This window comes from Lingula anatina, chromosome 2, assembly GCF_051362555.1.
Source record: "Lingula anatina isolate TDL-2025a chromosome 2, LinAna3.0, whole genome shotgun sequence".
NCBI lineage: Eukaryota > Metazoa > Brachiopoda > Lingulata > Lingulida > Lingulidae > Lingula > Lingula anatina.
The window spans coordinates 18,059,286-18,074,970 of record NC_141768.1 but is presented as its reverse complement, the minus strand read 5'-3'; the positions used below and the strand labels follow the sequence as shown (position 1 = coordinate 18,074,970).

The 15,685-nt window shown below is 35.9% G+C and overlaps 1 protein-coding gene across 13 annotated transcripts in view; it reads left to right on the top strand.

The window, feature by feature from the left end:
* Positions 1-15,685, top strand: part of LOC106171051 (kalirin) — a 141,928-nt gene that overhangs the window by 47,104 nt on the left and 79,139 nt on the right. For all 13 annotated transcript variants that reach the window (XM_087005447.1, XM_087005453.1, XM_087005452.1 and 10 more), the window contains 6 exons: positions 297-479; positions 11,907-12,026; positions 13,062-13,253; positions 14,324-14,470; positions 14,891-15,002; positions 15,568-15,683. In XM_087005447.1, the coding sequence (XP_086861573.1) occupies positions 297-479; positions 11,907-12,026; positions 13,062-13,253; positions 14,324-14,470; positions 14,891-15,002; positions 15,568-15,683 (870 nt within the window). The remainder of the gene's footprint in view (positions 1-296; positions 480-11,906; positions 12,027-13,061; positions 13,254-14,323; positions 14,471-14,890; positions 15,003-15,567; positions 15,684-15,685) is intronic.

Sequence of the window (15,685 nt, the reverse complement as noted above, 5' to 3'; positions counted from 1 at the left end):
TTTGGGCTATGTCAGCGACATTTACTAGTGCTTCCTATGTTGTGGATATGCTGTGACATGAGCAGCTATGTGGAAAACAAAAAGAAACATTCACCCAGTGACAGTTTTGTTTGCCCTCCCTGCATGGTTGTGCGTTCTTATTCTAGGGATAGGGTTAATTTTTCCTTGAATAAATCACACTTTTATGTTCAGTTGGAAGTGCTCTGTTTTTGAATCTTGAAAATACAGAAGTGATGTTCAGCTTATTGTTATTTCATACCTTGTATTGGGAATTATAATTGTGTTATCTTTTCTAGCTGTTTGAAAACTCTGGCATCCAGTTGATGGCTGATTCCCAATACGATGCTCAGACCAGAGTTCAAGTTCTGCTAGAGTATCTACACGAAAGGGAAATGGATCTAGAGGACATTGCTGAAGCAAAGCGCATCAAGTTGGACCAGTGCGTTCAGCTGCGTCATTTTGAAACAGAGGCACGACAGGTGAGTCTCTAGGAACGTTTCTAAACCGATACAATTAATTTAGAGATTTAATAAACTATTTACAGAGGGTGGTTTGGGGGGGGGTCTTTATTTTTGGCCCCCATATGTAGAGGAGAAAACATGGTAGGTGATCCTTTAGACCTGATCTGGATATTAAGGATGACTTGATCCTTTGGAAGATGAATTTCATTGAGAATGGTTTATTGGACACCCGAATTGACTTTGCTAGACTGTCAGCCAGGATGAAGTATTGTCAGCCATGATTGAGGACTGTCAGCCAGGATGATGTATTGTTAGCCAGGAATGAGGACTGTCAGCCAAGAAGGAGGAATGTCATCCAGGGTGGAGGACTGTCAGCCCGGATGAAGTATTGTCAGCCAGGATGGAAGACTGTTAGTCTAGACAGCCATGATCTTAGTTAAGAAATTTCAGAGATTTTGCAACATCTACTCCTGAAACCCACTCAGATGCCCTTGTAAAGAGACAAGTAATTAATTGGTAATATAATGAAGCATGTCATATGAATATCATAAATGTTATTGAATTTTTTTAATGTTGAGTACATATGATTAGTGAAGTTGAGAAAATTTTAAGTGCACCAGGCTGTCTGCACTCAAAGATATCAGCTATTGGTAAGAAGTAACAGCTTGGGTTAGCCATTTGGAAGAAGTGGTACAACTTTGGTACTCAAGTGTATTCGCATTGTTCTTGGAAATTAAAATGTGGATTGTTTGAATACTGGCTGTGGCTGTAAGTCATGTTGGAATGCAAATACATTTTATAATAGTTTTGGATAAATTACACCCAGACTTCAGATTGAGACATTGACAGCATTTCATTTTGGCAGGATATATACAGAATATTTGGCTATGTTTATCATTATAGTTTTTAATTCTGTGTATAGACAAACTATGGCTAGACAAGTGGCAGCAGTGTATTGCCTGCCCACAGAGTGTTGGTTGTTATCATTTGAAAACCTGCTGGTCACTGTATCAAGTCTGAGCCGTAATAAGAAGCAAGCCATGCTGTGTGAAAAATGTTGAAAAATAAATTGAAGGTCATATGCACTAAAATGTATACAGGAGAAAAGATTTGAGTGCGTTTGATAAATAGAAATGTTGGTCTCTCTGGCTCAAAGTGAGTTGGGCAATGTGGCTTTTCTGATATGAGATAAATAGAGTGTTGTTTTGACTGCTGCAAGGTATAAGTATGCAGCTTTGAAAAATTCCACTGTCTGCCATTTGATTACTTCATTATTTTGGGGAAGAGATATTAGCTGAAAATATAACAGTACTACAGTTATTGCCTGTGATGAGGTCTCATATCTAGGAAGTGGTACATTCTGTGAGTATTTTCTGTATGTAGCTTGTTTGCAAACTTGAAACATTTACTAAATTATCCAAGAATGTTGTTTTTGTAGCGAAGGAGTCCCTGACTTTTTTGGTGTAAGATGCATCCTTCTTCCATTTCATATACAGTTTGCTCTTAAATATTTTTTGTAAAAATAAGACAAATGAAATCTTGACTCACAATTTGCATATAATTTTAGTTCATCTTTATCAGTTCTTATTTGGTTTTGGATGTTCTTATCTGAGTTTTCTATTATGATCACAAATAAACATGAAAGTTATATAATACAAAAAGAAGAAAAAAAGACAATAGAAAAAGCATCATGTTATTTTTAGGGGTATAAAAGTACTTTGATAGCCAACAGCTAGGGAGAGGTCTTTACCAAGATAATTGATTGCCAACACGTCAATGGGGCCGTGGTGCGCAGTTTTCTTTGGCAAATCAAATTTTTAGTCTGTGATTACTCAAAAATTCCTCAGTGAGATACTACATACCATTTCACCTTTCTAGCATGCCTAGGATGCCCTGATTGGTTCAAAATTCAGTAAAAAAAATTGAGAAGCTGGATGTCTAGCATGGGGTTGAAAATTCCCCGTACAAATGGCAGGTCAGCTAACTTGTCAAAACATAATTTCACATTTCAAGGATGAAAGGTTTCATGGGACTGGGATGTAACCTGAGCTGCACTCCAAGTACCCAGCCTTTTGTTGGAGAGAAAAAATCTACAAAAAATCAGGACAAGTGCCAGCTTCATTGACTTTTCTCAACAAATTCACACTTTTCACTGAAATACAAGAGCAAAGAGCTTGGATTACCAGATATAGTATATTAAATAGCAGATAGATGTCCAGGAAATTATCAGTCTGGAGAACCATGCTTCATTGAGAACAATGCCACATTGATTTGTGTCTGTACACGGAATGATGTAATGAATGATATAATAACATAATAACAATGGATTTGGTAGTATGGCAGGCCCTGTGTGACTTCACCCTTTTATCACTTAAGGTAAAAAAAAAGATTTATGCACATTTTTGAAAGAATGTTCAAGGGAAGTGCAATGTTTGCATTCATAGATTGACAAATATTAAATAGTAGGAAGAGAAATTGACTTTAATTTTTCCTCATTATTCTGTGGACTATGTTACAATTTAACTTGGGGTGGAAATGCGAGTTGGAAATGATACAGCAAAAAGAGGGACTTGTTAATGAAGAGGTTAATTTTCTGGCTTATTATTTTTTTTCAGAATGCTGACTGGTTTCTTTAGCCTCTATCGTATGATGTGTGTTTGAAAACTGATTTAAATTGTTGAATTCATGATACAGCAATACTATTTTGACATTATAAATGGACTAAAGCATTGGTATGCACACATGACTCCATAGCATAGATGGTAAAGATATGTTAAAAAAAAGACTGATATGTTAAAGGTTAATCATGCACATTGAAATGTGTATCTAAATGTTCTTGTGCTATCAACCCAAGTAGTTCTCTCAGCATGCAAGGAGAACATTATGTATTACAGTCCAGGAAAATTTTAATTAAAGTTACACAGGTGAGAAAACTGCAGGAGTTAAGAGTGATTGTTGATTTTGATGTAATATTACAGCCATTAGAGGCAACCTTCTCTTTGATACTCCAGTTGTGTAAGTTATTTTCATGGTATAAAAATATACTCAGATTAAGAATACTCATTACAGGAGAGTTGAGGGCAAGGAAGGGTCAGTCTGTGCATTTAAGCCATTAATATAGTGGACGGCATGATTTCAAATTTTTAATCATTACTTTTATAGGGAAAAGGGACAATATGTTGATACAGGTAATGCACTCATCTCTGAAGTTGAAAGTTTGTCCCTTTTGCCATATGTCAGTGGTGAGAAATGTGGGTGGGATGCTTTTTGATATTGTTTATTTTTTTGGACATGCTTTTTAATACCTCAGTTCTCATATATAGCACAATGGTCATTGCTTGCATTCTTACAATCACCTATTAGAAACTAATAATAATTAGCAGGTGTTGATCAGAGAGCCCTTTGGAGTTAAACATGGGTAAGGTTACCATTGCAGGTGTCTGGAATACATATAACTGAATGGCAGCTTTTCAGTTATATCGCCATCAGTCATTGTTCTGCTGTTAGCGCCCATTGATGATTGAAGTTAATGTACTAGAGGACGAGTGGTGAAAAGGAGCTGGATGCGAGGATATTAAACCAGTCCTCAACACGCAGCCTTGTGTACTCTCTGCATAATAAGGGGCAAATACATGGATATATATTGAAAGAAAGGACAATAGGATGGAGTGAATGCGCTGTAAAAAGCTGCCTTAAAGAGAACATCAGCACTGAGTCCCAGGATTGATTTCTGCATCAAGTATCAAATCCAACTTTATTCCGTCCATCTCGTAGAGTAATTATTGACCTAAGTGGGAATGACTGTTGTCTTAACAGCCAGAGACTGGACATAAGAGCTGAAGAAATTGCCGATAGGCAGGCGAAGGACCTACATGTAACACACTGTTGTTCCTGTGGAAATATTCCAGGTTTAAGAGTTAAAGGTGTTTGTGTCACCAAGTAAGGTGTCGAGACCTGTGATAATAAGGTGTCCATATTATCAACAAGGTTGTAATACCTGTGAAAGTTGCGGGCGGATGGTGTAGTTGTTGTGCTTCATGGGGTTTACTCAGACCGTGAAGGAAAACACTACTTGTGTACTTCTATGATCAAGACTAGGATTGTTCCAGTGGTTCAGCATAAGTAAAATTATGAGAAGCCACACTTCCCAGTTGTCTCAGATATGTCTTAAAAGTTACATGACAGGATACATAAAAATTTGACAAGGAAAAAAAAAGGAGGACCTAATGTGTAGGTCTTTTCATATGTCTGTGTAATGAGAACAGTGAGCATTATTCTTAACCAAAAGCTACACCTGACCCTGTCTGATGGTAGACTGGGATAACACACCAAGGTTGAATGTCCTCTCATATGAGAAACGGCATCAGTCCCTGCTAGCAGATGGTGTTTGATTTTCCATGCTTTTGCCATATCTGACATCTGGGCATCTGTTCACTGTGGTGGTGAGGTAAACTCCTGGATTGATGGGGCCTAGCTTTTGTGTGTCACATCATATCTGCACTTTGAGCAGCTACAAAGGGGAAAACTCTTGGATTGATGGTCTTCATCTTGATGTTGAAAGTTCTGTGAGTAATGGTGATTTTTAACATGCATTTCAGAGTATTCAGCTGAGGTATTTTGAAAAGGAGCAATGTTGTGATACGTTATTTTTCAACTCGGAGATGTAAAGTGGCTCGATGAACTATTATTATTATTATTATTATGTTAAAACTACATGGCAAGTTGCTAGCTGATTGTCTTAAGAGGAAAGATTTATGTGCAGATGGGCGTTGTTTTTAATCTTCAGATGCTCTCTTGATGCATATCAATTACTGTTATCATTATTATAAGAACCTAAATGCATATATAACATGTGCTTTGGAAAGCTGGCTAGAGAGACGTATTTATGATATAAAAACACTGTGGAAATGTGATTCAAGGTGTAATGAGAAAAATGGAAGTGATAATTTTTTATAACAAAAAATGTTTTTCTGTCACCTTTCGAAAGGAAAACTTGTGGTTTGATTTGTGTGTACTAAATGGTAGATATTTTCACAGGAATGGGTGATTTCTTAGCTGTTGATGAGAAGGGATTTTATGGAGTTAGACCTTGTGCATCACCTCCTAATTTATTTCTCTAGAACTGCAGTGCTTTATTAAGTCATTAAGGTTTTTATAAAAGAAATGTACTTGATGCAGAATGATAGCTTTGTCAGAGACCAATATTTGCTATGAAGTAATCATATATAACTGACAAGCACAAGATCTTATCAGTCCATTGGATGATATTAAAGTATTTTATATTTGTTATGAAGTAACCATACATATGTCACAAGCACAAGGTCTTATCTGTCTAGTGGGGGATATTAAAGTATAAGAAGAATGCAAAATTACATTTTAAATACATGAAGAGATGTTGAGGAATCCCACTATGTACTTGACACATGCCATAGGGCTCTCCCATTAGTGTGATAGATGCACATGAAGCACAATTGTATGACAGCTACATGCATTTCATGACCTCAGAACTAGAGATATCTACACAGTATTATGGGCTTTTTTACTGGATGCTTTAATTGTTGTCTCGTTAGTGGGTTCAGTTCGAAGAAAAGATCAAGAGTTTTATGTTCAAGTACAAATTGAGGTTCAAGCCAAATGGGATTCTTCATTGTGGATGCTTGTATTGTTGTATTCTTCATGGTTTTGGTTGGTAGAAGGGATAAGAGAGTGTCATATTCAACTTCAATTGTGAAAAATTGTGCAGAGTGGCGTTCTTCACTGGATGCTATAAGGATTGTGTTGTTTATGGACTAAGTTTATAAAAAAAAAAATAGATCAAGGATTTTCAAACAAGTTGTAGTATTCAAGATTGCACTTTGGATTTTTGTGCTTGGGCCACATCAAAACTTATGAGCGCATGATTTCTAAGAGGATAATTAATTTAATGATGATGATGTGATGTGAATGCTATTGTGAGGGCCATTATATATAGCATTGTGTTCGGAGAAGAAAGAACAAAAAGTTCAGTCCCCTCTGTAGAAATTCTACAGCTAGTGGGGACCACTGCTACTATTACTACAGCACAAGCCTACCAAATTTTGTTTATACTATCCATCAAGTGCACACTTAGTTGGCAAACATTTTACATTGCTCCTTTTCACAGCTGACATAACATTGGGTTAATCCATGCAAGCTCCCGTGTAAATTACCAATTCGAATAAATCAAGAACACTGAATGCTCAAGCTCGGATTTCTGGCTCAGTAAGAAACAAACTGATGGAGACGTATGAGGGCTATGGCTTGAAGTTTTTTCCATGATGTGTCGCAGAAGTGGCTCCTAAAACAGCTCGTCTTTCTTGACCTTAGTTCTTGTCTGAATGATTTTGCCCTCAGGCTCTCTGAGCTATAGTTTTGACTGCTAATTCCTATTCTTTACTGAGGTCAGTTTGTTGTTTTGGTAGAGGGAAGGATACTGGAATCGAGAAGTGGTTTGACCTAAGTATGTGGCTACCACCACTGGAACGTTAGACCACAGCCATTTTGTTGAGAGATGCTTCATTTTCTGGAACCAAATTGAAAAAAGTTTGTTTCAGGACTCACCAACTCCTGGATCAGATTTTCTTTTTGTGGTGATGGTGGTGCAGGAATTAACATTGAAATCCACTTTAAAAAAAGTAGAAAAAAAATCCCCAGTGTTAGTTGGGATTTATTGCTATTTCAACATCTCGCCTTAATGAACTAACCAGGTGCTGGAAGTAGCAGGAAAGGTCAGTGACTGTGGATAGAGAATCATGGTTTAAAAAAATCTGCTTAGGAGAAGGAATGTCATCAGAGTTCATTCATATGCTGTTTAGTATGAGGAAAACATAAGGAATACAGATTTTGTGGCATAAGAAGGCAGTTGGAAGTGCTCTCATACCATTGCCTTAAGGAAAAGGTTGAAGATGCTAAAGGATGCAATACTATGTGTAGTTACGGCCGTATATCATTTATGTGTTGTTTAACATAGAGATAACTGGGAGAGCACTTGCTGTGTGATTTCAAGTGGATAGTAAAAAAATTGGGAGACCTCAACTCTTCCAGTTGACAATATTCTAAGGACAAAACAGACTTCTTGTGTGATATCTTGAGATATATTGTTCAGATATACATTTTTTGAAAGGAGGGATGCTTGTCTGAAAAAAGTATAAATGTTCAAGAAGAAAATGAAATTGCTTGAAAAGAAGACCTGGAAAAAGATATAATCTCTAAGAAGGAAAAAAAATACTTAGTGCCAAAGAATAAATTTTATTGTAAGGAGTGTTTTTGCTACCACCAGCAATCAGCCACGTAGAAAAAAAAGCAACATTTCATAGCTGTCCAACTAGCTGCACTGTGCTGCTAATAACTAAATGAACTTACACGTGGAAATCCTTACAATAACTACTGAGCTGCTTCTCTATATGTGCAGTAGTACATGGAATAGCTGGTAAAGCAACCTAGTTACTAATTTAGAAATCCCAGGTACTCGGTAATGGACTCAAGCTGGACTGTGGTCAGGGATTTGCTGACCATGGTAGCCAACTGCCTAAGTTGTCAGGCATTTATTCTGTGGAGTTTCTGAGTGGGGAAAAACCAACCCAAACTTTTTGGTTAAAATATACCACAGTGGTAGATGCTGAACAGAAGTATTGGAGCTTGAAGAGTGATGTTAATATATGCAGGTTGAGGGTGTGTATGAACCACACGTACAGTATTTCTGAATATTGCACAGCAGCAGTTACAGTAACCCAACTGGTCAGGAGAATTAGGAAATATATCTAGATGTCCATTATCATGGAGAGACGTCGGAGATATCAATATAGGATGTTATTTTGACCATTGTTTTGGCTGTCTGTTTATCTTATGAGCCATAAGAGAAAGTCTGACTAAAGAGTGGTACTTGCTATCACTTAAAGATACAGGACCTATCTTCCCTTTGCTGTTGCCTCTAGCTGATGCAGCCCTCTGGTTATCTTATGAAGGACTAGGAAAGAGCGATGTGCTCTGCCCATTGGAGCTGACCACGCTAGTCATGCTGACCACGAGCAACATGGCACCCGACTCTCCAGGATATTACGACATCAGCACGATAATAGTGATCATCTTTATCCTACTGGACCCAGGACACTTGGTGTTTGTGTTGATAAAGGTATTGGGATTATCATTATATTGTTATGGTTTGCCAGTACTGTGATTCTGTCTATAGGCACTTTTCACTTTGGTCCTGGATATATGGTAAAGACTCAATCTTTTCAATGGGGGAAAATTTTGAATTTTACAGATACTGTATTTTTTAAGTCATAATTTCTTAAAATGAAAGCATTCCTATTGAGTGGTTGCAACAAAATTAAAAAGCAGACTACCTTATAGTTCTGTTCTATGCATTAAAAGCACCGCAAATGGTATACAAAGCTATAATATTTATGATTTAAAAAAGATGTATCTGAAAGTTTGATAATTTTTGCCCATTGAAAAGATCGAGTCATTACTGTAAAGTGAATGTTTCTGTGAAGGGGAGACAGGGATGGAGGGAGGTGGTGGAAAAAATATGTATAAAGTTTTAGAATATATTGTAGTAAGTTTGTCATTATAAACTCCATAACCTCAATATTCTGCATATACAACCTAGGGGCAATTAATGGTATATACATAATATATGTAATATTCCCATGGGCAAAATAGTTTGGTCAAAAGACCAACATCAACTGCTGTAAAACATATAACATTTGTGTTGAAATATCACGTAGTACAACTTGGGAAGATTCATTAGGAAAACTACATGGGAATTCAATTGTCGTGGAATGGGAGGCATTTGGTAGTAGTCTAAAAGTGTGTGCTTTTCTTGTGGTTAGGAATGTGGCAGTAAATAGAGTATAGGTTACCAGGTATATGTATATATTATATATACACATTAAGGTTTACCTGTGTACTGAAGAGAGAATGTCAAGATTATGAAGTTAATTGGGATAAAATTTGTAGCCCAAATAATTATTTGAGCTCGACTAACAGCAGAAATGCATTAAATTTAAAAAACAGCTTATTATTATCATTTTTTATCAACAGCCAAATCAAAATGTTTTAGCCTTTGGCAGTATTCACTTAACTATATACCTGCACATTGGCTACCTGAAGCTATAGCTGACATGGCTATCATTCCCAATAGGTGTGGATATGTTTGTTTTAGTTAGGGCTAGGAACATACTGAGAGAAGTAGAAATACCCCAGTCATGTTCATTCTGGCTCTGATAAATCACCTAACTAGAATCGACCAGACAAGAATATGCCTGTTCACTTTAAGTATCAGGGAGAAAAAAAATATGACAAGGCCACTTTACCTGCACTGAGCCAGTCTGTATGTCAGTTCACATCAGGTTCAACTTAGATAGAGAATAAACTAATTGACATCACCACGCAACAAGATTACATAAGGAGATGTATCACACCTTTCACCTTTAAACACCACTTATACAATTTGGCTGTCTGGTTATATCAGTTCATTAATTTCTGGTCTAAGTTAATCTGGATGTGAACCCGCTTGAAGATATTATGAGATGTTTATTTTACAGCCCCACAGGTAATATCCCCATACATTAGATTTTCACGACTCATTACCTCCCTCACCACACCTAGATCAACTCACCTTTTATATTTTCCCCATTTTGTGTATTATCACAAGCAGCCATTTAAGACGATAAGACTGCTCTCCATAGTTGATTAACCTTTAGCAGAATTTCTAAAGCTCATAAGTTAGGGAAGTAGATGAGTTTTGATGAATGAAACATTTACTCATTACAGGGAATTTTTTTTCCAACTTGTTTCCTTATTTAAGACATTCAGTGCTAATATTTTGTCTCAGTTCACCAAAATAATGAACTTGATAAACCCTGGTTGAGATTCAGACATTGGGACATGCAAGTCATGTTGAAAAAGCATCTGACTATCAAGCTAGCCAATTAATCAAAAAATGTACTAAGGGAAATGCATTTCAACCATTGTTAATGTGCATGTATCCGTATGTATAAGACAGTGGATTATATTAATATTCCTATCTCGAGTGCAGTATGTATATATAAATATATATAACAAAGCAAAGTTATATTTCAATTAGACATGATATTCTATTTCCCGAATAAGTTCCCCCAAAGAAATTTAAAGAAAGGTATTACCTTACATAGGATATTCAGATGGCATTGTTGCTTTTTATCTAGTGGATTGATTTACAAGATTTTTTTGTGTAATTTGGGATTAGCTTGACATCAAGACCATTTTACACCTAGGACTTGGGCATTTGTTTACAGTTGCTAAGAGATAGCTATCTAGATCTGAAAATTTTAAGACCTTTTTACATATCTATGACTATTGTTTGTCAATCTTACTGGAAATTTTATCCATTTGAAAAGATTGTGTAATTCATTTTATAATGAGGTTTGTTAAATTCAGCAAATGCCTGGTTAATAATAGTCAGAGAAACAGGCATACCAAACAATAACTTTTCTTCAGAGAAGATTTGAATATGCTTTACTGTTATTTTATTTTCTAGTAATAGGATCCACAAAAACATTCAGAGCCCTGTCTGTAAGATTTTGATATTATATTATCTTGTATTTAGATGTCATTTTACATATATTTTATTTTTGGACCTCAGATGGAAAAGTAAGCTTGAGAATTGGAGATAAAGTTACCATAAATATGTTGCTTAATAAACGGTAAGTGTATAGTATAGTGTAGTATACATTTATATTGTGGTAAGTTTTGAGATAAAAAGATTTCTGTGTCCCTGGTTTTATAAGTCACTCATTCCCATTCTTAAAAAAAAACAACAAACTATTAGGTGAATGTTATTTGGAGTCAGTTAACTATACCCATAAACAAGTTGGTTTGAAGTACTGTTCATGTAATGTCATCATAATATGTAGTATAAGCATGTTATGTTATAATGTTAAAATAAAAATGAAAGGTTTATGTTTGTGGACTTCACATTTTTGAATCTAGATTGGTAAACATCACTTAAATTACGTCAAGAATCAGTAAATTGTTTAGATCTAGTTGACAACCAAAATAACATTAGTGGCTTACGCCTTGGCATATATTGCAGACATTATTCTTCTTTGTTGATGACACATACTCATTTTATTAAATTTATGCTATATGTACTGTATGCATTTTGAAAAAGGATGTGTTATAATGAAGATTTGATAAATCAAGACATGAACAGAGAAAAGTAAAAGGTCAAAAGTTCTTTCTGGAACTTTCTGTCTGTATTCTTTTGCCAAATTGCCAAGAAATTTATGCATAATGATAAATATGCATTTAATAAAACTTCCTTGTTTTCTTGAAAGGATATACTCTCTCTACATATAAGAATCCATCTTCTGGGTTTTTTGGAATACATCCTTAACTTTGATAGTTTGCTTTTGAAATATGTTTCCTTTTTTTATCTTTTAGGTTATCACCTGGATTCGCAATGGAGAATCCATGCTTACTGCCAGCTTTATGTGTCCTACAGCACTGCATGAGGCTGAGCAACTGAAGAAGGAACATGAACAGTTCCAAGTTGCTATCGAGGTAACACACTGACCTTGGGATAAATACATAGTTTTTTAACATTAAATATGGCATTTTTCTAAGAAAAGAAAATTTACTGATATTTAATGTTGAAATTGCTGGGAAGTTCATCTGTTTTCTTGGTAGCCTGTAGAATTATCAGCAAGATTAGATATTCAAGTTTAAAACAGTGATTATTCAAGTATACCTTTTGCAAATTCTTACCCCTGCTTTCCTATGTCTGGAAAGTTGGGCTTTTTGTTTACTTTTCATTTTTTTTCCTATTCCATTTCTGTTTTTTGTTAAACAATGATGGCTTTAATTTCAGTGTTTAGGCATTCCTTTTCTGAAAGCAGTGTTCTGTTTGACAGTTCTTAAATTGAAAATTGTTTATTCCACCAAGCTATTGACATGGTGTATCTTTCTTGAATATCGTTTACATGGAGCTCACCTAGTTTTTTTTTTTTTAAGTTGGTGATTTAGATTGCATGCAGATGGCAATATTTTACAAACATTTCAAAACACTGATGTCATGATTTTATATTAAAAATAGAAGATGCTGTATCAGGATCAAAATTTTGACAAATAATTTATTTGCACTGATATAGAAATGACATTGTATCTATTCTATATCTTGCTTATTAAGGATAACATCCAGGGGATCTTGGAAGTTTTGCTAGACACCCTCTGATATTTGATGATATTTTTGTATTTATGTGAAATATAGTACAGTGTAAAATCTTTTCCTTGTAATAAAACCATGTAAATGGCCCATTTTTGACAAGATGTTGTATGGTACAATGAATTTAATTTATAATCACTTAAAAAAGTTTTTTTTTCATAAAGTGGGACATAAAGTGTGTATTTTTGTGAAATACATACTATTACACAGTCTACTTATAGAAAAGTGGATGTGGACTTTTAGTTGAAATCTTTCTCTTTATGTAGGCAGGTTTCATGTGTCCCCACACACATGTACGCACGCACGTTCACACACATGCTGTTTATGATTTCACACTTTTGGATTCATTTCATGAGAACATATCGTTCTTGCAGAAAACCCACGTAAGTGCCCTGCAGGTGACACAGCGTGCGGAGCAGATGCTGGAAAGCCACCATTACAACAGCGAGCTGGTCCGCTCCATTGCTGAGAATGTCACCTCAAAATGGCAGCAACTCATGTACCATGCAGAAGAGAGGCACAAACTGGTGATGGCCTCCATGAACTGGTACAAAACTGCAGAACAGGTGAGATTTTTTTTCCATTTTGAGTTTCAACTAAGATGAAATTAAAAAAAAATTTTTTTTGGCAAAATCTAGCTCCATTTTGGTATCAGATGGAGACATGTCTGCCTGTTCACTGGATCTTAGTATCCATATCAAGCAGGTGTGATTATAAAATTAATCCTATATTGTTTAAAACAAAGATGTTTGAAGAGATCCAGGATACAGACCAGCTTCTCAGCTAAGTACAGGGATGAAGTAAAAATGGTTCTAATAATATGTAAGTGCAAGGGTTGGTCATGAAGGGTATGTTCTATTGTTTTAAATTTATGCATATAACTAAGAATCTAAGAGACTTGTGTATAGTTTTCAGCTAATTTACTGATCACCACTTAAAAAGTTTTTGATGTCATTGTGATGAAAACTGTCCCTGTTGGAACTCCTTATGGTTTTAAGTTTATCTGGCATTATCAAAAGATAGGAAAATGTGGTCAAATTAACCTCAGATAATATCTAGAATGGTTTCAGTGAGATCTGTCCAGAGATAGGTCACCCTTTTCCACACTAGATAGTGATCAAGTCCATTGTGGCCTCCAGGTGTATTGTTGACATTATATTGTACTTACACAAGTAACACAAGTGTTAGGAGAAACATGGTCATCAGCTGTGCTGGAGAAGACAAGGGTAGGTTTTTGCCTTGATCCTCATGTGTGCGTTTGCACATGCACAGACATACATACACATGTGTTCATGTGCATGCATGTGCCCACAGTACATTATACACATCTAGGTCTATAGATCTCATTCTTTACTTTGATTCCAGCATGTATGCTCACTATTAAAGAGATCAGAACACAAGTTCAGATGTGTTGTGGTCTTGTGTAACAGACAAGGCAGATCATCCAGGCAGTGTGTCTGTGTTGGAAAGCATACACATGTTCTCACAGTCTGCTTACTATTATCTGTGCTATTATTTCAGGTATGCTGGGAGCCAGATAGTCCTGAATGGGAGTAAAAGTTGCAGGAACAACTGTCAATGTGTGAGTATACATGTGGACACATCTTCTCATTTTCTGTGTTCTTCCTTTCCTAAGGTGTGTTCAGTATTGGAGAGCCTGGAGCGTGAATATAGGAGAGATGAAGACTGGTGTAGCACAGACAAGGCAGACCAGGCAGAGAAGGGGGCATACCTGGTGCAGTTAATTAACAAACACTTAGAACAAAAAGAGGCATTTCTCAAGGTAGGCTGAAAAGTGTAATTATGTTGATTAGGCATTTGACTAAAAAGGATGCATTTCTCATGGTAAGCTGAAGTCTAATTATGTTGTTATAGCTTAACACTTGGCGAAATGCTGCTGCTGCTGCTTGACTGAAACATCTACAGGAAGTTGATGTTTTTAACCGAATTACTGGAACTTGATAACAGGAAATTTTTGAAAGATTGATTTGATTATACTGTTTTCAGTCTGGTTCCACACTTCCATAAAAATCCACACTTCCATAAAAATGTGAATTATCCCAGAAAATATTTCATGAAGTATTTCAAAAATTGGCAACCTGAATGAGTTCCTGACTGCCCTACAGGGATAAATAAATAAATAAATATCACTGTTGGACACTTGTTTCATTCCATTTCAAATGATTTTTTTTTCTTTCTCCAGGCCTGTACTCTTGCCAGAAGAACTGCCGAGACCTTCCTGAAGTATGTACACAGGAATGTTCACCAACTGGGCATGCAGATGAAATCTGCCAGTCCAGAGCAACAAGTCAAAGGTAAGAATTTGTGTAAATATACACAAGGAAGGAGAGAAAAGAGAGAGAGAGAGAGAGAAAAAGAGAAATGTTTTTAAAAACTTGAATGCGTTAAAGTTATAAGTATGGATGTATTCTCACATTGTAGGCCCTAGATTTGACATGATTAGCTGCTAGAAATTGATTCTTTTATTTCCCCTTGGATATATCTGATCTTGAAAAGAGGAGTGAACAGTTTACAAAATAATAATAATAAATAAATAAATAATAATAATTAGATAAATAAAAATAAAATAAATATATTTTTAGAACATTTGCATGGCCCGTAGCCAGCAATTTCAAAGAAGGGGGGGGGGGGGTATTTTTTTCTGAAAAATGGATCTTTTTTCCTAGCCAAAAGGACACCCTTAGAACCCCTAGACCCTCCCCTTCCCTCCCCTCCCCGGCCACGGGCCTGTCTACTAAACATGTTCCCTTTACACGTGCTGTTCTCGGATGCTGAAGATATGGTATGTAATATTTGTGTCTTTATTTACGTAATGAAAATAATTGTACTGAAAAACATGTGTTCCTAATTTTTTTTCAGCCACGTTGGAGCAGCTCCTTCAACATGAAAATATGGTGCTCGAGTTCTGGACATTACGCAAGAAGAGACTTGACCAGTGCCAACAGTTTGTACTTTTTGAAAGCAGTGCTAAACAAGT